General features: G+C 40.3%; 1 protein-coding gene across 5 annotated transcripts in view; it reads right to left on the bottom strand.

Moving 5' to 3' along the window:
- The window catches only part of BCAT1 (branched chain amino acid transaminase 1), a 116,893-nt gene that overhangs the window by 11,946 nt on the left and 80,800 nt on the right, over window positions 1-24,147 (bottom strand). For all 5 annotated transcript variants that reach the window (XM_006064288.4, XM_006064286.4, XM_006064287.4 and 2 more), the window contains 5 exons: window positions 20,645-20,808; window positions 13,912-14,054; window positions 8,008-8,093; window positions 3,560-3,700; window positions 1,105-1,179 (listed from right to left, as the gene is read on the bottom strand). In XM_006064288.4, the coding sequence (XP_006064350.2) occupies window positions 1,105-1,179; window positions 3,560-3,700; window positions 8,008-8,093; window positions 13,912-14,054; window positions 20,645-20,808 (609 nt within the window). The remainder of the gene's footprint in view (window positions 1-1,104; window positions 1,180-3,559; window positions 3,701-8,007; window positions 8,094-13,911; window positions 14,055-20,644; window positions 20,809-24,147) is intronic.

Genomic DNA, 24,147 nt, shown 5'->3' on the forward strand with positions numbered 1-24,147 from the left:
AAACAACATATTTTATCCAAAGTCTTCAATTGCTCTGTAGGGACCTGCTGCTTTTCCTACCCATTTTAAATATTTGCTTAGTTTTTAAGACCACACACCATTTGATGTCACCCATCAATTAAACTTCATTTTACATTTCAATATGAATCTCGGCTGCCTTTTCACCAACTGGCAATGATGGTATCTAGGCTCACCAAATTTTGGAAAATTATCTTTTACAGGCGAGCCAGGTTTACTGAGTATATTATCTGCCTACCTAGAAAGATGCTTAACTGCCTGATATTACTGTAGATTGTTGCTCAGAAAAAAATAGACAAAACAAAGTTAGCAGTACTAAAAAACAGGTGTACATGCTCTTTGACCCAATAATTTCAATTTCAGGAATTTATCCTAAAGAAAAAAACTAAAAATACACTGTTCATAACAATGAAAGAATTTCCAACAACATAAATGTTCAACAAGATTTCTTTAAAAATTATTCTTTATCAACATAGTAGAGTTCAATTAAACTTTATACATGAAATTTTAAAATTTACTGATATAAAAAAGCAAATGATTTATTAATTAAAAAAAGTAGGTTAACAAAATTATATGTGATCCCATTGTTAGAAAAACATCTATCTAAAAATATATAAATGCTTACAAAATATTAAAAATCAAGATATCAAAAATTAACGGTGCTTTTATCTGTGATGGAATCACAGGTAATATTATTTTTTCTGTGCTTTCTTCTACTTTAGAGCTTTTTTTCTTTTATAAAAGTTTGTTATACTTTTCAATGAGATTTTTAAATGTTATCAAAATTTACTGAATATATTTATTTTTTAGTGCTAAGTAATTGAGTCTCTGATTCTCTGACTGTGTATGTATGTATTTGTATCTTTTCCCACTTCTTTCCTTCCTTCCTTTTTTTTTTTTTAAAAATATGCATCTTTTTCTCATTTCCTGCTTTGCTCATGCCCACACACACTATCAGCAACATCTTCCTTAAATTTAGTTTGTTGATCTCAAATGGCAGTACTTACTCTCTTCTCTCCATGGAGGTAAGATTTGGTTCTAGGCTTTGCATGAAATAAATAACATCTTAAAAATAGATGCTCTTACCTGAATATCAGTCAGTTTTTCTAAGATGCGGCTTGCAAGCTTAGGACCATTCTCCATAGTTGGAATGTGTATAGTCTATAAAAGAAAACCAGACATGAACTAATTTGAGGATATTCATGTACACAATGACAACAAGTAAGAAACTAAGCAATTTTACCGAAATAGGGAATGGCACTATAATAACCTTGTTACATACGCTAACTTCTATGCCAAAGATTCTTTCTTATTCTTAATTTGAATAAACACAATCTAGTCAATGCTAGGTTGTTCATCTCCCACCAGTTGATTTCAGGGTACAACTGGTTTATATGCCAATCTCCAGGCTGATTTGAAGAACGAACGAGAAGCCAGGGGTACCTAGAACCGTGGCTAAACTTAAAGAACCATACTTCCTCCAGCATCCTGAGAATCTACAAAGATGAAATATTAGCCTCCACATCTACCCTTTTGGCAGGGAATGACAGCTCAAAAGGTATTCTGCCATGAATTAAAGCAAGCCATTTCAGGGACATAAGTTGTTTTTGTTGTTGTTGTTTGTTTTCTGACCTTGTTGTATGGCATGAGGGGATCGAACCAGTGCCCCCTGCAGTGGAAGCATGGAGTCTTAACCACCAGACCACCAGGGAAGTCCATCAGTAACATAAATGCAAACAAGTCTATGTCTTCACAAAAGGGGTTGCTAAATCTGTCTGTTCTAAGCCAAGCTTCCAAGGGCCACGAATTCCACAAAGTTGCACAGATGGTTAAAGTCAAGACAAAGAGATTTTATGACCCTAATCTGTATTTTGAGTCATGCCTATTCATGCCTTGCTGGCTTGAGGCTTTTGATAGTTTGATTTAAGTAGACAGTCTATACTCCTACTTTTCTTATTATACACTTTAGGGTAATAGGATAATTAGATATGCCTTTTGGCTCTGAATGCTCCCCTAAAACAAGGCCACAAACTTTATAAACTTACTTCTAGGGATGAAGTAACAATGGACTTTAAAAATCTGACTCAGGGACATCCCTGATGGTCCAGTGACCAAGAATCCACCTTGCAGTGCAGGGGAAGTGTGTTCAATCCCCGGTCAGGGAACCAAGATCTCACATGCTCTGGAGTAACTAAGCCTGTGAGCCACAACTACTGAGCCCATGACCCACAACTAGAGAGACTCTGTATGCTGCAAGGAAAGATCCTGCATGATGCAGCGAAGACCCGATACAGCCAAATAAATAAATAAATAAATATTAAAAGAAACATGTGCTTAAAAAAAAAAAAGACCTAATGACAACTTTAGTTCATTTAAGTGTAGACCAATAATATATTATCTAGTTATTACCACAGTAAAATGTGAAACAGTAGCTTTATAATCAGTACAAGTATCCATATACAATAGAATAATCTTTTTCCCTTGAAATCATCTAACTGTTCATGCAATTATGTCAAGTTTTTGAAAATCCCAAGCAATGAAGCAACCACCATTTAAATCTGCAGAAAAAAAAAAATCAGTTCACCCAGTTGAGGAAACATAATTATAATGTTGAATTTAAAAACCAATAGAATTTGCATTTACTATTATGACTAATTTAAGCCAATTATATTATAAAAATAATGCCCCTATGCCTCTGAATTATGAAGTTAGATGAGGACAGAGCTATGTTGTTATAAAGAAGCAAGCAAGAAACAACAACAATAAAAAAACACTGACAAGAAATGGAAGTACAGCATATATAAACAAGATTAATTTAATAGGAGAAAATGTCTTCCAACTAAAAGCTTCTTGAAGTAAATGCATCATGTTTGCCAAATGAAAATTTTTTATGAAGTGGTTTAATTAATGATGATGATGAAGATGAAAAAACTCAATCATCATTCAAAAGAGTTTTCCTTAACAATTTGCTATTCCTCCTACAGTAGTTAGGAAGTACTTTTGGAAACCACAGACTGAAATGTAACTACTTGTAAGTCCTCCTTTATGGCTTCCCTGGTGACCCAGTGGTAAAGAATCAACCTGCTAATGCAGGAGACTCAGGTTGATACCTAGTCTGGGAAGATCCCCTGGAGAAGGATATGGCAACCCACTCCAGTATTCTTGCCTGGAGAACTCCATGGACAGAGGAGTCTGGCAGGCTACAGCCCACGGGGTCGCAATTCAGACACAACTTAGCGACTGAACAACAACAACAAGAAGACCGATGCTAGATAAGTGTAAGCCTACTGGCATACTTAAGGCAGGTATGATAACCAAGGATGAAACTGTTGGCGCTTTCAGGAAACCACTGGAAAGATGAATAAGTCATTTGCTAACACAGGTTCATAAAGACAACTGCCGCAATTAACAGAATATCAAGTTATTTAAAAAATGCTTTGCATCCTGAGGTCAACTAGCATTTTGTCCATATATATATCCAAAGAGTTAAATTATAGGCAAATGTCTGAAAATGACAGGACGTGAAGAGACAATGTCTTACCTCATCCTGGTACAGTATAGTCGAAACAGGGCAAACAACACAGGCAGTGCCTGAACCAAACATCTCCCTCACCCGGTTCTCCTCCACAGCTGTGATCAAGTCATCCATGGTGAGGTATCTCTCTGATACCTTAAATTCACCCTGTTTGGAACAGAAATAAAAACAAATATAATTCAAGAGGGAGGGGACATATGTATACCTAGGGCTGATCCATGTCATTTTGCAGAAAAAAAACAACAAAATTCTGTAAAGCAATTATCCTTCAGTTAAAAAATAGATTATATATATACATATATATTTAAGGAAAAGACAAGCAAAAAAATGCCCTGAGGTACAGACCTTTCTACTTTACCTTCTGACTGAACTGAAACAATGTCATAATCATGTTTAGAAAGAAAAGCTGGAAAGAGTGACATCATCTTTTGGGAAACACACCAAGATGCTAAGCACCCTACTCCAAGGTCACAGCATCTCTAAATGAGATGATCAGAATATAAAATATAAGATCAGCATGATAGAGTACACAGTATATTTTAATACTTGCTTTCTTTTCTGCCTTTTGTTTGTTATCAAGGCCAAAGTTTCACAAGCTGATGCACTCGAATGTTACTTAATGAGTGTTCCAAACCCTTTTTATCATAAGACAAAGTACATTATTATCTAATATTAATAATTATAGCCACTATTTATTGAGCATCAGTTACACACCACGTTCTCTAATTTTTAAGATGGGTCAGTTCAGTTCAGTCGCTCAGTCATATCCGACTCTTTGCGACCCCATGAACCGCAGCATGCCACGCCTCCCTGTCCATCAAACTCCCAGAGTCCACCCAAACCCATGTTCATCGAGTCGATGATGCTATCCAACCATCTCATCCTCTGTCGTCCCCTTCTCCTCCTGCCCTCAATCTTTTCCAGCATCAGGGTCTTTTCCAATGAGTCAGCTCTTCGCATCAGGTGGCCAAAGTACTGGAGTTTCAGCTTCAGCATCAGTCCTTTCAATGAACACCTAGGACTGATCTCCTTTAGGATGGACTGGTTGGATCTCCTTGCAGTTCAAGGGACACTCAAGAGTCTTCTCCAACACCACAGTTCAAAAGCATCAGTTCTTCTGTGTTCAGCTTTCTTTATAGTCCAACTCTCACATCCATACATCAACACTGGAACATCATAGCCTTGACTAGACAGACCTTAGTCGACAAAGTAATGTCTCTGCTTTTTAATATGCTGTCTAGGTTGGTCATAACTTTCCTTCCAAGGAGTAAGCGTCTTTTAATTTCATGGCTGCAATCATCATCTGCAGTGATTTTGGAGCCCCCCAAAAATAAAATCTGACACTGTTTCCACTGTTTCCCCATCTATCTGCCATGAAATGATGGGACCAGATGCCATGATCTTAGTTTTCTGAATGTGGAACTTTAAGCCAACTTTTTCACTCTCCTTTTTCACTTTCATCAAGAGGCTCTTTAGTTGTTCTTCCCTTTCTGCCATAAGGGTGGTGTCATCTGCATATCTGAGGTTATTGATATTTCTCCCGGCAGTCTTGATTCCAGCTTGTGCTTCCTCCAGCCCAGCGTTTCTCATGATATACTCTGCATATAAGTTAAATAAGCAGGGTGACAATATACAGCCTTGATGTACTCCTTTTCCTATTTGGAACCAGTCTGTTGTTCCATATCCAGTTCTAACTGTTGCTTCCTGACCTGCATACAGGTTTCTCAAGAGGCAGGTCAGGTGGTCTGGTATGCCCATCTCTTTCAGAATTGTCCACAGTTTATGGTGATTCACACAGTCAAAGGCTTTGGCATAGTCAATAAAGCAGAAATAGATGCTTTTCTGGAACTCTCCTGCTGTTTCAATGATCCAGTGGATGTTGGCAATTTGATCTCTGGTTCCTCTGCCTTTTCCAAAACCAGCTTGAACATCTGGAAGTTCACGGTTCACGTATTGCTGAAGCCTGGCTTGGAGAATTTTAAGCATTACTTTACTAGCGTGTGAGATGAGTGCAATTGTGCGGTAGTTTGAGCATTCTTTGGCATTGCCTTTCGTAGGGATAGGAATGAAAACTGATCTTTTCCAGTCCCGTGGCCACTGCTGAGTTTTCTATATTTGCTGGCACATTGAGTGCAGCACTTTCACAGCATCATCTTTTAGGATTTGAAATAGCTCACCTGGAATTCCATCACCTTCACTAGCTTTGTTTGTAGTGATATTTCCTAAGGCCCATTTGACTTCACATTCCAGGATGTCTGGCTCTAGGTGAGTGATCACACCATCATGATTAGGTCATGAAGATCTTTTTTGTACAGTTCTGTGTATTCTTGCCAACTCTTCTTAATATCTTCTGCTTCATTTAGGTCCCTACCATTTCTGTCCTTTATTGAGCCCATCTTTGCATGAAATTGTTCCCTTGGTATCTCTAATTTTCTTGAGGAGATCTCTAGTCTTTCCCATTCTGTTGTTTTCCTTCTTTGCATTGATAGCTTAAGGTGGGTATTATCACCCTATTTTACAGACGAGAAAATTAAGATTCAAGGATGTTCAGTGACACCCCTGAGGCCTCACAGCTAGGAAATGGCAGAAATTGGATTTGAACTCAGGTCTGATCTGACTGACTCCAAATCTAGTCCTATTTCTACTGTGTCTTTTATGGAGTAGAAACAGGGGCTGAGTTTAAATATCTGAAATATTTCATTATTTTAAAACATACATAGATAGCATATTTGAGAAATTACACTGTGTATTTTTTTCCCCCTAATTTCACTGATTCAATTGACTTTACAGCAGTAATCCTCTTCTTTCTCTCTGATGCCGTTTCAGGTTGAGTTTCATCACAGAATTATTCGTACACCCTCTCATCAACTTCCGCTGAATTATTTGAACATCTGCTCAAGGATAGGAAGTGGGGGGGGGGGGGAACCCTGATGCTTTTAAGCTGTGTTTAAACTGTTTCATACTCATTCTTTAATCTGTTTAATTCTCATTCTTTGTTAATAGTTAAAGTTCAAAAAAAAAAAAAAAAAGCTGGTCAAGAGGCAGCAAAGAATGGATACTTTAAGTAAGAAGAGAGCATTTTTTTTAATGTACAACTCCACAACAGATACAAATGGAAATCACTGCCCTTGGCAAGATTCAAACCATTAGAAGACTGCTTCATGCTGTAAGTATATTTGGAAAGATAAAAAAAAAAATATGCCTGCAATAGAAATGTGGCTTTTTGTAAGTTTCAATTTATCTCAGTCTGCAACTGCAATTAAGTCGTACAAAGGTAAGTAAATAAATAAATAAATAAACTCCAGAAAATCAGCCAAGTTAAAGCTGAGTTTTGTTTTCTGGAAAAGAAAAAAAAATAATCTCCTGTAAATAAACAGAATTGTTTTTCCTCTCCTCAGCCTCCTTTATCTTTGGACAATTTTCCCCTGTCTGGCAAATACTGGTAACCCCCCACATGCCTCTTGGCGTGTATGTCTCACAGTTTTAAAAATAAATTATAGCTAAGAAGTCAAGAAAAAACTTCCTCCATAATAACCTATTTTTCATGCTAGCAAATCATTAGTGTGGGAAAGCATTTCCACTTGCAACTTGTCATCAAACCTTCTGTACTTGGTTGATTTTTCTCTTTAATGAAACAAAAATTACTGAGCTTGGAAAATACATCTTTCCAATTGCAAACATATTTAGGACAGGGCAAGCTGTTTGAAATTATACCAACAGTCTGTAAATGTCATGCCCAATGTGCCAGCCAGCATGTGGCAGTTGGGTCTTGTCTACTTCAGGGTTTTGTAGAATTATTTATAGCACATTTTCTCTACTTCCAAAGCCTTTTCCAAAGAAACTGTACTCTCCTAGATATGTGTATTTCTAAACATTTGTCCTATTAACACTGTTTGACCACAGTATGTTCAAAGCCTTTTCTTGTCCCCTGGAGACCATTTTAACACATGGGTCAGAAGTCCCATCCAAGAATCTTTGCCAGCTTAACCAACTCATTCAATATTCATCTTGAATATGCGAAGTCATTTCCAATACCGAATGGTTTAACAGACTTGCCTGTGTCATGTGAATCAGAAAGGCTACTGAAAACAACTTTACATTTACTTGAGTGTTTAGATTTTAAAAGGCTGGCGAAAAGGAAGTACACGGAGGATAAACCAGGTGAATTAATAGGAGACACCTGGCATAAAGCTTGAGTCTAGTACTAGAATACTTCTTCACTAGGACAACTTGCTAAACTGGTTTCTGCCTGCCCTTCCCTATAAACAGTACTTATTTGATAATCTTGCCAAGACAGTCCTTCCAGAAGAGTTCTTTTCACTCAAGTTATGATTTAAAGATAAGATAACATTGGTTGGAACTACAGGAGATTATTTCAACACTAAGCTGGACTTATTCTGATTACTTTTTATTTCATGCTTTTATAAAAGGGGTTCATACCAAAAGGTACCCACCCACTTGTGTGCCAAGTCCAGGATGCTCTGCCTCGTCACTCCTGGAAGAATGATGCCATCTAGCGGAGGAGTTGCCAGTTCTTCTTCTATCAATTAGAAATTGGAATAGTTTCAAACTTTATTAGATGCTTTCCTAAACAACAAACACTTCTTGTTATTTTTAAAAACACTTCTTGTTATTTTTCTGGTAACAAACATGAAAAGGGGGCCACTGTTCTGTACTGTCAAATTTTCCAAATCAACTCACACTTCAGGTAGATCCTTATATTTTCTTTAAAAGAAAAAAAAATGCAGAAAAAAAAACAAGAAAGAAAATCAGTCATCCTTCTGCTATTTAGTCACTAAGCTGTGCCGGACTCTCTGCAACACCATGAACTATAGCCCACCAGGCTCCTCGAGGTCCATGGGATTTATCAGGCAAGAATACTGGAGTGGGTTGCCATTTCCTTCTCCAAAGGATCTTCCTGCCCAGGGGCTGCACCTGCATCTCCTACATTGGCAAATGGATTCTTTATCACTAAGCCACCAGGGAAGCCCCATCAGTCATTCTACCCCCTTCAATTTATCCTTAACCAGTGAAAAATGAGATGGTTTCCCACTAACAAACAATAAGAGTTACGAAATACTCCAAAGAGCAACATTCCAAAAGTCAAAAAACATTGCAAAGTCAAAAAGATTAAAGCTGATTGTGATTAGGAAAATCTAGGTAGACTCTTATCCAGAAACACTGGGCATTACCAAACCTTCTAAGAGTACTGTGGGGTAACCCTGTCCCAAGAGGTATGCATGCCCACTCAGGCTGTCCCTGCTCCCACACTGGCCTTGACAACTCTATCCAGAGTGGCATTCAGCCATGGAGGAGCATCCACATCAGGTATGGAGATGTTGACCTCAGGCTCTGAGATGTGAATGTAATGCATGCAGGGTGGGCTCAAGCATGTATATGCCTAACAAAGAAAACATAAAGAAAAAAAGAAATCCAAACAATAAAATAACACTCCATGGGTGACCCACAGGGCCAAAGCCAAGACACTGGTCTAGTAGGAGAATGACTGCAGACACTCCCAACCGCAGTGCAAGTTGGCATGATGACCTGTCTACAAGACTCAGTGTGGGGCTTCCCTGGGGGCCTAGCAGTTGAGAATTTGCCTGCCCATGCAGGGAACATAGGTTCAATCCCTGGTCGGGGAAGATCCCACAAGCCATGGGACAATTAAACTAAGCCTATGTGCCATAACTACTGAGTCTGAGTACCACAGTTACTGAAGTTCATGCGCCTGGAGCCCGTGCTCCACAAAAAGAGAAGCCATCCCCTTGAGAGGCCTGTGCACTGAACAAATGACCCCCACTCGCAGCAACAAAGACCCAGTACACCCCAAAATAAATAAATCTTACAAAAAAAAGAGAGTGTGGCACACCAGCCATACAGCCTCCTTACAGAAGGATGCCTCTGGTACTCAACATTCCCCTTCCTCCTCACCTCTGGCACCCAGGAAGCGGAATCTAGTGAGAAATTCAAGCCTTAATCACTTTATATAGATGTGGAACCTTACAATAGATGTGTTGCTTGTCATGTGTCTGCAGAGGACTTCACAAGGGATGCTGTAAAGGACCACTGGGTAGCAAAAGTTGGGTAGCAGTCAGTCTTTGAACTCCAGAGCCACTTGATGCAGCCTGAAAGGACTTTAGAGATCACCTAGTGCAGGCCTGTTTTCCAGAAGGAGAAACTGAGGCTGAAGAAACATGTGACTTCCCAAGGTTGGTGACACTGGGGAACACTGCCAGCGCTCAAGTCTCTCAACACTGTGGCCACCGCCCTTTCCTTTTGTAGACTGTGCTCTGGACTCATCCACTCCACTGTGGCCACATGAGACGTCCCCAGCAACAACACAGCTCTCTGGAATGCCAAGACTCTATGTTTACTCCTGTGTCCCCAAAACTCAACAAGATGCCTGGCCCGGAGTGGTATGTAATACATGTTTTTGAGTTAAAAAAAAAAAATCCTCTTTGTTAGGGTATAGCAGTATGATTTCTTTGAATTTTGAGTCAAAAAATCATCTGCTGAAAACCACTGTTTCAAAAGAAGAAAATTTGTTTTTGGCAAGGTTTTGGGGGCTACTTTGATCTCAAGATAAACACGTGTTTTGCAATAGCAAGCAAGCTGGATATATGGATGTACAGATCTACATGTGTATGCACACATACACCCCACACATATAAACAAACAATTCTAGTGCCCCCCAAACTGGACCTCCCCCAAAGTTTGCTGGGCTCTAAGACCATGTGCTAAGTCACTTCAGTCGTGTCCAACTCTTTGTGACCTCATGGACTGTAGCCCACCAGGCTCCTTTGTCCATGGGATCCTCCAGGCAAAAATACTGAAATGGGTTGCCATGCCCTCCTCCTAAGACTGCATAGAGTTCAATGAAAACAGTGGCCCCACGTGGGCAAATGCAGTTTTGTGAAACATATGTAACACCCAAATCTGTAACCACTAGCCTGAGGTCAAGGAACAGAACATCTGCTTCTCTGGTTGCCAGACAGAGATGATGACATGACAACATTTGGGTGAGAAATATTCATTTTCCTCTGCAACCACAAACAAGCTTACAAGAGCCAGAATGAGCTCCAGATTGCTCAACAGGAGGAAAACGGAGCCTACGAACGCAGCTTGTTTTTGACAGAGAAATCATTTGGGGGAGATGAAGAGTTTAGAAGCAATGACAGCAGGATTTATCTGACTTCCCAAATTCAAGCACTAATGGGAACCAGGAATGTGGGTTTGTGTTAATGACCCAAACACCAACAGCACAATCATTCATTCATTCAACAATATATACTGAGCATCTATCAGTATCAGTAACAGCATCAGTGCCGCTGGCCATTCTAAGTGTGAGGATACAGCAGGGAACAAAATCGATGTAACTCCTTGCTCACCTTCTAATGGGCAGAGGCAAACAATTATATTAAATAGCATGTTAGGCAATGGAAGGGGAAAAAAAGAAGGTGATGGGGAGTGTTGGGGAAAGAGCTTAAGATTTGTATTAAGGTATCCAAGAAAAGGCTTACTGAGAATGGGGTGTGTGGCGAAGACTTGAAGGAGGTGAGTGAGCAGCCACCCAGCATGAGTACTCTGAGCAGAGCTGGTGTAAATGCATCCCAAACTCCCTGTGAAACTCAACCACGACAATCCCATCTTACTTTCACAGTAGTTCCAGTGTCTAGTATTAGATAATACTGCTTTCTCAATAGTGAACAGTAAGTGTGTATGTCATATGACTCATCAATGAAATAATACAGAATTGGGGGCCCTGTGATCTTACAATCAGGGCTGCGGTTATGGAATCAAAACCCACATGAACAGACACTCAAAAAGGACCTATTGTATAGCACAGGGAACTCTACTCAGTGTTGTGATAACCTGTAAGGGAAAAGAATTTTAAAAAGAATATAAACATACACACACACACACACACACACACACTGAATCACTTTGACATACACCTGAAACTAACACAACCTTGTAAATCAACTATACTTCAGTTTAAAAACAAAAACAAAAAACCCCTGAGTTCCAAGCCAAGTGCCACAAAATAGGGCACAGCACTGTGGCAGCTACCTGGGCCCAAAGGAATGGTGAGTGGGTGCTCCCGGAAAGAACTCTGCTTGTAACTCTTATTGGAAAGCTTTTTGGGGGAAAAAACTCAATATTTTGCTGATTTTCAACACATTATTCTTTGTCTTTTCCTAAAGCCACACAGTATAAATCAAAGTTACTAGAGTTGTTGCAATGTCTGTTTCCTTTTTAAGCCCAAAGATTGTTTCTGACATTTCCCTCACTTCTCTCAGAATACTATTCAAACATTTGTTCCATTTCCTTTCTCCTTACTTTAAATTTTATCTGATCTGTCAGTGAACACCCTCAAATTGAAGGAACATCTTCACATTAAAACTATACTTATCTCAGGCAACCATAACCTGAATAGGAACTCTCAACGTCTTGTATATTTTATAAGAGCCAGAAGACAAATTCATTCAATTCTCTTCTGACCTTTAAAAGCCATGGAAATGGTTCATGATTATTGTTTGCGTAACGGGTCATTTTTCACCAGGACAGTTTCTGGTGTTTCTGGTTAAACTGTGTAGCTCTGATTCAGACTGTGCTTAAATCCTGACATCTCCCGTCCATAAATAAGGATGGTGCCACTTCTGTATGATGTCACTGGTTTTGTTTGGGGTTGCGTGGGTTTTCTTGGCGATGGGGATGGGAGTGGGTAGATGGAAAGAATGAACTGAATCAATTTATTATCTCCTATGCACAGAGTTCAACAGTGGCTGTCAACTTTCAGGCACAGCTTTTGATAGATGTCATATGAAATAACTCCAATTTAGAAATCACAAATATTCCAGTACAAATTGTGTTTTCAAGAGTGTCAGCTACAAACAGCCAGGTATGGAAGGACAAACATAATCTATATCTGGCTTTTCATATGCCAAGGGTTACCAAGGATCAACCCCAGAACATGGTGTACTCACCACACCTGTTTATTCTCGCTGTGACTGGAATATAAGGCTCATCTTGTAATTCTCTGAAAGCAATGCTCAAATTAGCTCTGAAGTCAGCCACATCTGAATCACAATTTCCCTCTATTTGTAGCCAAATAACAAAAGAGCAAGAGGCTACTATGTCTGCTTTAAAATTAAAATTTCATTTAAAATCTGAATTAAAACCAATCCCAAGATTTCAGCAGTATTAAGTTGGTCAAAAAATTGTTTGAACTCAACTCAATCTTTGGAAACTTATCATTTTACACTTGGGCTTTCCCTGGTGGCTCAGACTGTAAAGAATCCGTCTGCAATGCAGGAGACTCAGGTTCGACCTCTGGCTTAGGAAGATCCCTTGGAGAAGGGAATGGCTACCCACTCCAGTATTCTTGCCTGGAGAATCCCATAGACAGAGAAGTCATATTTGGAAACTTATCATTTTACATTTCTAGTCTGTGGTTTCTGCCAACTAATTTAAAAGAAAAGAACTGCAAAGAAGGAAAGTGAGCATTCAGGATATTAAAGGTAATAAAGAAGTACTGATTTTTGTCGTAGATATATATTAATGGTCTTAAATGAACCACAATCTACATACAATCCCCAAATTAAGACCAATTTGCCCTAAAAACGGTGTCCTTTATTCAAATAGAGCTCCAGTGTAAATCTGGAAGGCTTCTAATGTATTATCAAAATACGTAGAAAGGGCAATGATTGTTAAATGAATTACAACAAGAGCATGCACTAAATTTCGTATCAGTAGAAAGAGTAGACTATGTTTATCACTACAGTGTCTTATACATAGTATACGGTAAATGACCACAGGCTTCCCCAGTGGCTCAGATGTGAAGAATCCACCTGCTATGGAGGAAGGGTGGGTTCAATCCCCGGGTTGGGAAGAGTCCCTGGAGGAGAACATGGTAACCTACTCCAGTATTCTTGCCTGGGAAATGCCACGGGCAGAGAAGCCTAGCAGGCTACAATCCATGCGGTCACAAAGAGTCAGACACGGCTGAAGCAACTGAGCATGCACGCATGCGTGGTAAATGACCACTGAAATAATCAGATCGGAAAAATGATAATAAAAAGGATAAAGCAGCACATTTTCAAATAGTGGAGATTTAAATTTCTTAAATTGACAACTCAAAAGTAAGTACATCTAAAGCCAAAAAACAAAGCCAAAAATCTTTGTAAACACTGTAAACTTAAACTCATGTGCACTTGGACAGCAAAAGCACAGAAAACCTTAAGATCTTGGGAGTGTGCTACTTGTTCTCTTGTTCTAAGGTTTTAGTTCTTTTCTCTCCAATCCTACTGAAAATGATTGAAAAATAGCAGAGAGTTGAAATCTGAGTGGATTACCTCCATCTTCATTTATCCAATAAAGAAAAAGATTCATAGTTCCAACTTCAGTTATTTGATTATCTTCTCCATAGAGCCACAGAACCTGCTGACATGCATTTTCCACGGCTTCACATTGGGCAAAAAGAGATGAGCCATAATTCCTTTTAAGAAAGAGGAAACACATGATTATGAATATACTTCATCCCCTACCTCCCAGCAAGTCTTTAATTCAAGCGTGGATGTAGTCAATGTACTAGGTTCTTAATTATATATCCTCTCCAGTTAACTACATAATATTAGAGGAAACACATTAGAGAATCTACATGGTCTGACTACATTCATTTGGGAGAGAGAGATCAAAGAAAAACTGTGCAATTCTAACTTGAAAAAAGAGAACACAGGTGAAGAGCCAAGTCAACAACACTTAAAAGTTATTGAGTATTTTTTTCACATGCCAATCAATTTTACATGAATTACTTCATTTTGGAGGTGTGCTACTTTTTCCCTTTGTTCTAAGGTTCTAGTTCTTTTCACTGGAAAAGACCATGATGCTGGGAAAGATTGAAGGCAAAAGGAGAAGAGGGCAGCAAAGGATGAGCTGGTTAGATAGCATCACTGACTCAATGGACATGAATCTGAGCAAATTCTCAGACAGAGTGAAAGACACAGAAGTCCAGTGTGTTGCAGTCTATGGGGGTCACAAAGAGTCAGACATGACTTAGTGACTGAACAAGAATATTTCATTTAAACCCCACAAAACACTATTGAGTTAGCTACGATCATTAGTCCCATTATTCAGATGAGAAACTGAGGCTTAGAGAAGTAACTTATATCAAGTTATATCTATTAATTAGCAGAGCACCAACTCCATGCTCTAACTGGAACCTTTCAATATAAACAAGAAATACCTATTGCTCAATGTCTAAATTCCCTAAAAGTGAGACAAGAGGCCAGAAATCCTTATTTTAACCAAAAAATATTCCAAAAGCCTGTTTTTCTCAATCAATACTATTCACCTTGGATTATTCAAATGAACATGATGTATCTTCCTGGAATGACAATGTAGTTTCTAATATTTATTTACTCATTCATTCATTCATTTGTTACCTGACTCCTAGAAGTTTAAGTAAACTCAGTAGGGGAGCACTTTCCTCTGTGAGTCAGAGTGTAAGATACAATCGACATTTAACACATACAGACACACACATACACACAGCTTGTGGAGAATAAATTCAAACTAAAGAGACAAGAAATTTAGATATATTGGAATTGACTCATATATTTTGACAAATGGTCTATCATTTGGAAGGAGAAATGACCTCTAAATTAAACAGAAATATTAATGCTTTTTATACCTTAAAATTTTATTTGGCATTCTTGTCTGGAGAATCCCAGGGACGGGGGAGCCTGATAGGCTGCCGTCTATGGGGTCGCACAGAGTCGGACACGACTGAAGCGACTTAGCAGCAGTAGCAGCAGCAGCAATTTCATTCATAATGATGCCTAGCTCTCACCATCCTCATTAATGAGTTCTCCAATTATATGTTGCCTTAGGAGAAAAGGATTGGGGCTTCCCTGGTGGCTCAGAGGGTAAAGCATCTGCCTGCAATGCAGGAGACCTGGGTTTGATCCCTGGGTCAGGAAGATCCCCTGGAGAAGGAAATGGCAATCCACTCCAGTACTCTTGCCTGGAAAACCCCATGGACAGAGAAGCCTGGTAGGCTAGAGTCCATGGGATCACAAAGGGTCAGACACAAGTGAGCGACTTCACTTTCACTTTAGGAGAAAAGGAAGTAATATTTTAAATCTATCCTTTATTAAATGGGAAAAGTATTCAGTAGAATACAAAATATGAATCAATGCTTTAGATAAAACATGAGAGTCCTCAAATATATGTGATGCTTGTTTGCCTTTCTATGCTCCTGGCTGTATAATTCACTTTCCTTGGCTTTTAGAAGACATCAGCAAACAAGTTTGAAAGCACTCCTCTATGACAGTCAGGACTAGGAAAAAACCCTAGACCCATCCTTGGACTATGAAGCCCCAAGAAGTACACAGAAACAATCAAACATACTACCAAAAAATTAATGTTATTATTACTTTCCACAAAATACCCACCTAGGCCTTTTAAATGATCTCTTTTATATCTGGGCAAGATTAAATTTTTAGTATTTCCTAAGCCAAAGTGTAACTTAAACACAGAAGCCATATATTCCAGTGGCTACATGCCATTCTCATCTGCACAGCTTCTCTTCTCTTCCCACTATATTCTCTTAGGCCCTTCCTATGCAGCCAAGTCATTCTGCTTGGGTTGACAATCATAGCATCCTGCCCCTACCACAAATGAAGAAAAGAGTGGGCAAGTAACTAAGTTGCTCATAAGTTCTTCTTTGAGTTTACTCACTCATTCATTTCAATGTACAAAACCCTTTGAAAGATGTATTTTCTCCCTTTGAGAATGGTGGCAGCTTGTCTGCTATGATGCTGGGTCTCTTGTATCCATGATCACCAGCTTTCAAAGCAGAAGACATCTGAATTAGGAGAGCCTTAGGCTAACACATTGCCAGAAGCCTTGACAAGAGAGGGGGGAAGGATAGAAAGAGAGGGAAAAGGAGAGAAGAGAGAGACTGGGGTGGATGTAGCATGAGAAGGACATATGCAAGGGCAAAGCAATCTGGTGACAATGAGGCGAGCTCTTATTGGTCCACAGCTACCATCCTACTAACATGAGCCAGTCAATCCCTTCTCTACTCAAGATGGATTGAGCTAGTTTTCTGACCTGTAACTCAAAGACTAGTGACTAATAACTGAAGTATTCTAGAAAGCTATGGGAAATAGACATCATACAATCTGGCGAATGATGAGATTTACTTACACCAAGGTATTCAGATTCTTTTAAAAGACCCTCAACATGTATACTTCAAAATACAGGCAATGAAATGTCAATTACTAGTCAGTCTGAGGATGACGCAATTCTAATATTCAGGAGGCTTTCATTTTTAATGACCATAAAACATCAGACCACCTATATTCAGAACTAATGGCAAATACGCAGTAACTGGGTTCAATTATAAATACTTTTTAAGGAGTATAGACCAGCCTGCAGGGAGAGCTTGGTAGACAGAGCATGGGTTTGGAGCCGATAGGCCCAGATGCAGCTCTTTAATGTCTACTGCTGCTGCTGCTACTACTAAGTCACTTCAGTCGTGTCCAACTCTGTGCAACCCCACAGACAGCAGCCCACCAGGCTCCCCTGTCCCTGGGATTCTTCAGGCAAGAATATTGGAGTGGGTTGCCATTTCCTTCTCTAATGCATGAAGGTGAAAAGTGAAAGTGAAGTCGCTCAGTCCTGTCTGACTCTGAGCGACCCCATGGACTTCAGCCTACCGGGCTCCTCCATCCATGGGATTTTCCAGGCAAGAGTACTGGAGTGGGGTGCCATCGTCCCTACTTCTTGTTATTTAGTTGTTAAGTTGATTTAGTTGTTAAGTTGTATGCGATTCTTTTGTGACCCCATGGACTGTAGTCCGCCTGCCTCCTCTGTCCATGGGACTTCCCAGGCAAGAATACTGGAGTGGAAATCTCCTCCAGGGGATCATCCTGACCCAGGGATTGAACCTGCATCTCCCTCACTGACAAGTGGATTCTTTACCACTGAGCCCAGGGAAGTCCATTTATAGGTGTGTTTTTCCCCGAATACAAATGTGTATCAAAATTCTCTCTCAGGTGTAAACTGTATTATTAATGTCCACTGGGTTATTGATACTTTGGTAATATACTTGGGCTTCCTTCCACATGCTGCCAATATTAAGAAGGAAAACACATGTCCTTGGAAGAAAGAGGAAAATGAAAAAGTGGGAAAACTGTCTACATAAAATTTTAATGTAGAATCTGGGAGACTAGGAATATTAAATACATCCCTCCAAAAGAGTAAATCCTATTGTGTACAATCTAACTGATTGCTCCTAGGAGAGAGTCCTGGAGATAAAACCAGAAAGAAAGAGAGCCTCATAATATAAACTATTGTCTGCTGAGAGAGTACCACCTACCAGGCAGGGTACAGGTTCTGAACCCCATTATTTCAACAAATTGTCTTAACACAACCCTAGATGTTATTATACTTTTGAGGATTTGTAGGGAGACAGGACTTAATTGCATAAGATCATGCAGATACGTGCACGATTCATGGGTATCTCTTATTCCCAAGTCCACGCTGGAAACCGCTAGGTTCTAACTCCATACTTGTTGAGAGCTCCCTAAGTGCCAGCCAGGATCCTAGGCACTTCACATTATCCTCCTTCATCCTCACAGGTAAAGTGGGCATTATTACTCTCATTTTATCAATGAGGAAACTAAGGCTTACAATTTAAATTAATCTAAGTTTAAAAGTTCTAAGATTAAAAAATTTAATCTTAGAATTTTAAAAATACATATATTCTCTCTCTTCCTCAGACTCACTTAGACAGAAAGCAGAAAATTCTTGAGCTTGTGAAAGTCAATAGATATTTAATAACTACCAATTGACTACAGAGGTACTAAAAAAAAAGATTAGAAGATAACTATTGAATAAGTTGGAGGAGGGCATGGCAACCCACTCCAGCATTCTTGCCTGGAGAATCCCCATGGACAGAGGAGCCTGGAGGGCTGCAGTCCGTGGGGTCGCAAAGAGTTGGACACGACTGAGCAACTAAGCACAGCACAGCATTGAATAAGTTAGGTCTAGAAAAGAACAATAATACATAAATCTAAGGTTGCCGCCAAATGTCTTTGTTAACTACACTGAATGACGGTAGATGCAAAATCATTTGTTTCCCTGTGCTCCTCCAGGCTGGGAGTACAGGAGCAGAGAGCTTTGAAACTCTTGGAAACAACAGGCGGGTTTGTGACGAATCCACTCTCTGCTTCATGCCTGCCCTCTTGCCAATTTTGCTTTTATGTATGGGGCCCAAAACTCTCTTCTCTAAGAAATTTCATGTCAATGTCCACTGATTCTGGTCCACGTGAGCCTAATGAGTCAAACTAGTAATTTATTTTATAGTTGGCTTTATTTCTTAGAGAAGTTTCAGATTACAGAAAACCTGAGCAAAAAACAGAGCTTCTATAACTCTTATTCCTCAATTTCCATTTCCCTTCTTATTAACATCTCACATTAGTGGGGTACACTTGTTATAACTGATGAGACAATATTGAAATACTAGTTGTTCATAGTAACACCGGACTTCAGTCTTTGTGTTGTACAGAAAGTAGTGATTTTTAATTGCTCTTTAATGATCATATATTCTATGAGACTGCCTCAATATCCTCTTTGTAACAAATAACCATCTGCCCAGACACCAAACTAAAGGATTCCCTGCAATTTGTGTCCCCATGTTATCTTTTCCCTAGGCAGGTAGGGGGAGCTAGAGAGTATGATTTAAAGTAGAAAAAATTTTACATTCTCTCTTCATCAAGACTGCTGCTTTACTGCAATGTGCACTGAGAGAAGTTTTAATAGAGTAATACAGATATGCTCTGTGAATAAGTCTGAAAAAGTAAAAAAGCCATTGAGAACAAACAAAAAAGTTTTTGATCTGGCTAGCCTAGGACTTAGGAAGGAGATCTAACATGGAATAAAGTGACTTAGTTTATTTAATGAACTCCATCAGAATATTTTTTTTTTTTCTGGGCTTCCCTCATAGCTCAGTCAGTAAAGAATCTGCCTGCAATGCAGGATACCTGGGTTTGATCCCTGGGTTGGGAAGATCCCCTGGAGAAGGAAACGGCAACCTATTCCAGTATTCTTGCCTGGAAAATTCCATGGACAGAACAGCCTGGCATGCTACAGTCCATGGGGTTGCAAGAGTCGGATACAATCTAGCGACTAAGCCACCACCATCAGGATTTTTGTGACCCGATGAGGGAATGCAGTTAGTGAGTGAATGCCAAGAGGGATGACAGGACATAGCATTTTACCACCATGCCTTTTTGGGGATAGAAAAGTGAGAAATAGAAAAAGTCAATGGAAGGTTCAAAGCCAGCTGTCAGGGTCTCTCTGGCATGTCGGCGCCACATCCTTCCTCTCTCCCAGGGCCCAGAAGACTGCACTGAGTCACCTTGAGGGCCAGCTGGTGCTCTTCCAAAGGAAGAGCCACGCTGGGTAACCCGGCTATTCTTGTTCACCCGTCGGGGCATTCCCGATTCATGGCCAAGTCCACCCCTGAAATTGTCTAACACTTTCAAATGCTCTTTTATTTCCAGCCAGCTACATATGGCCTATGAGACTGGCCTGACCGAGCCAAAGCAGGGCTGTCCCACAGCCAGTTGGCAGCAGATACGGTTGCAATCTGCGGGAATGAAGACAGCACTTCAGTGAAGCAGGCACCTTCCCCAGACAGGGCTCCTTGGAGCCGACTGAGAGCTTGGGCCCCGACACCAGATGCTCTCGAATGCCAACTGTCAGCCCGCGGCCAGAGACCAGCATCCCGGGCAGCTCATCCAAAGCGCTGATTTCATTCCTGGTCTAGTTACTTTAGTTCTTGCTTATGTTTAACAGTCAATGTTTCTCCCTTACAAAGGGTCACAGAGGTTATCCTTCAAACATCTAGCACATTCAAACCACTGAAGGCTAAACACAAAATAAAAATGACCATTCCAGTGTGAATACTAATATATATATATATATATATATGTATGTATGTATTGAAGTGAAATGGCCATAACTAAATGGTCACAAGGGACTCTATCCTTTAGACAGAAACACAGACCAACTTACCCTCCCATCTTGCAGTCTCCGGTCCCACCTTTCCAGGCTCTTACATACTTCGGGTTGGCCCACAGGGACACAGGATTAAAGCTTCCAGTGGAAAAATAAGGTCCCACTGGGCTCAAGATTACAAAGAGCAGGGCTTTAGTCGGCTTCTTGACTCCCAGAGAAGGCTGGAATATAGTACAAGTACACACAACTGTTAATCTAAAATGCAGATGCCAGTCTCAAAGTCTAGAACACATCTGTAACATCTCCCAGAAGCCACAAATGACAGCTGTTACTTCTGAAGCTGAGTTACACAAAGCCTGATGGTCGTCTAAGAAGAAAACACCAAGACTGGGTTCCATTTTGCTTTGCTTTCAGAGTTATGATTTTAAAGGAAAGGCAAATTTGTCTATTGTTTTATTAATAGGTTTTTTGTGTGTGCTCAGTTGCTCAGTCCTGTCTGACTCTTTGCGACCTCATGGATGGTAGCCCACCAGGCTCCTCTGTACATGGGCTTATCCCAGGCAAGAATACTGGAGAGGGTTGCCATTTCCTCCTCCAGGGGACCTTCCTGACCCAGGGATCGAACCCACGTCTCCTGGGGCACCTGCATTGGCAGCGGATTCTTTACCACTGAGCCACCTGGGAAGACCAGTACATTGTCAACTAGCCATATATTTTTGACAACTAGCCATGTAACACCTTTCAGGATTGCACTGATTGGGAACTGAAAAAGGAAAGAACCTAGACATGATTTCAGTCTTTGGGGGTGAAACCTAATATTTGCTTCTCTAACTTGCCTTTCTACTTCATCCAAACACTCTGGTGCCAGCAGACTCGGGCTGGAGAAAGTGCCATTATCGCATCCGACTGTGACAGATAACAGACACCAAAAGTGTAGCTTCACTAGAAGCAAAGACATCAGACAAGACAAATCCCCGCCACCGGGGCCCCTGCCCACCAAAAGACAGAGGATGAAGGACTCAGCAATTCATATTAGGAATGACAAAGAGAGAAAACGGCCTTCCCCAGAAACACTGAGAAAAGCACAAGCCAACAATGCAATCATAAATTTCTTCAGCACAAAAGTAATTACTCTCCGTTGTTTTTTAAAGAGGAAAATTGAGAGGCTAAAAAGTTTTGAGGGCTACATATCTAAAGGCATTAAAGGTTGCTGGGCTATCCTGTACAGTTTAAGGCCACGCAGGTAAGAAAACAAATTAAGACTATTATATTAAATCTTGGGCAATAAAATACATACACCAAGTCCTCAAAAAAGAAGCCTAGTCTGCCTGGATGGGGTAGCAATCTGGTGTGAAAATAATGACAGGAGACTCAAATTCAGCTAATTCGTGACTTTTGTAATATTTAATGAAACTGGCTAAAAGTGGACCTGGGGATATATTTTTTTTTCTGAATTTCAATTAAATCTCCTTTTCTGCTACCTGTTAGCTCAAGGGGCCTCCCCACTACTTATGCCCAGATGAAGAATCAGGTAGGGAAAAGATGTGTGAGCATGATACAGTGTGTTTGTATATGTGCACTCTGATGCCACCAGAGAGGCTTAAGAAATGGGAAGCTGAGTCCATTCACACAGCATGTGAACCTGAGAGTCACACAGGGCTTGGCTGGCCCCAAAGGAAACGGATAAAGAGTGACAGATACCAAGTTAAAGAAATGAGTCAGTTCACAGACTTAAATAATGAACTTATGGTTACCATGGGGAAAGGATCGGGTGAAAGGATAGTTTGCATGTTTAGGATTGACAAGAACATGCAACTGTATTCAATAAGGATCTAAAGTATAGCACAGGGAACTCTGCTCAATGTTATGTGGCAGCCTGGATGGGAGCAGAGTTTGGGGGACAATGGACACATGTATATGTCTGGCTGAGTCCCTTTGCTGTCCACCTGAAACTGTTACAACATTGTGAATAGGCTATCCTCCAATGCAAAATAAAAAGTTCAAATTTAAAAGAAAAAAATGATAAAGAAATGAATCAGCGTTAGGGAAATTAAGTAGTCTTGTTTAGGCTTCAGAGACAAAGCAGAGCAGGCCTCCGACCTTGCTTCTGACCTACATGGATACAGCCCGGACTACTGCTGTGGGTGTCAGCCACACCTGCTGTGAGTGTCAGAAGAGAAACAGGATAGATAGATACATAGGGAGCAGATCTTGGAATTTGTCAAGTCCCTAGAGGATGTCTGGCCTGCCACGCCTAGGACTTAGTAACATTCCAAGATTTGCGTAACAAAGCAAGTGTTAGTTGCTCAGTCCTTCCAGCCTCTGTAGCCCACCAGGTTTCTTTGTCCATGGGATTCTCCAGGCAAACCTACTAGAGTGGGTTTCCATTTCCTTCTCCAAAAAAGGAAACAGCATTGTAAAAACTTAACATAATACCATTGCTGCAGATTTGCTGGCAGATTGATGAAGATATATCAATAACCTCAGATATGCAGATGACACCACTCTTATGGCAGAACGGGAAGAACTAACGAGTCTCTTGATGAAAGAGAAGAGTGAAAAAGCTGGCTTACAACTCAGCATTTAGAAAACTAAGATCATGGCATCCGGTCCCATCACTTCATGGCAAATAGATGGAGAAACAATGGAAACAGTGACAGACTTTATTTTCTTGGGCTCCAAAATCACTGCAGATGGTGACTGCAGCCATGAAATTAAAAGACGCTTGCTCCTTGGAAGGAAAGTTATGACCAACCTAGATAGCATATTAAAAAGTAGAGACATTACTTTGCCGACAAAGGTCCGTCTAGTCAAAGCTATGGTTTTTCCCAGTAGTCATGTATGAATGTGAGAGCTGGACCATAAAGAAAGCTGAGCACTGAAGAATTGATGCTTTTGAACTGTGGTGTTGGAGAAAATTCTTGACAGTTGCAAGGAGATCCAATCAGTCAATCCTAAAGGAAATCAATCCTGAATATTCACTGGAAGAACCAATGCTGAAGCTGAAGCTCCAATACTTTGGCCACCTGATGTGAAGAACTGACTCACTGGAAAAGACCCTGATGCTGGGAAAGACTGGAGGCAGGAGGAAGGGATGACAGAGGATGAGATGGCTGGATGGCATCACTGACTCGATAGACATTCTTGAGCAAGCTCTGGGAACTGGCGATGGACAGAGAAGCCTGGGGTGCTGCAGTCCATGGTGTCTCAAAGAGTCGGACACGACTGAGCGACTGAAAGGAACTGAACTGATGAGGATCTTTCAGTTTGCATCCTGGGATTATAAATGGGAGAAATGAAACCTTTGAAGTCTCACCCACAAAGCGGACACGCTGCCTGGGACCTTTTCCTAATTGGAACTCCAGACTGCTGTCACATGAGACTTCCCAGTGCTGTTAAGTACGGATGTTGGCAAATCCAATTTGGTGATGTATGTACTATTGCTCTCCTCTGCTGTTTCTATTTCTTTTTTCTTTTATGTTAGAATATTCAAAGTAGACTAGATAGTTCTCTAAGAAATATTTGTATTGCTTATATGTATATAACGAATGGCTTATTTT

The sequence above is a fragment of the Bubalus bubalis genome, chromosome 4 (genome assembly GCF_019923935.1).
Source record: "Bubalus bubalis isolate 160015118507 breed Murrah chromosome 4, NDDB_SH_1, whole genome shotgun sequence".
Lineage (NCBI taxonomy): Eukaryota > Metazoa > Chordata > Mammalia > Artiodactyla > Bovidae > Bubalus > Bubalus bubalis.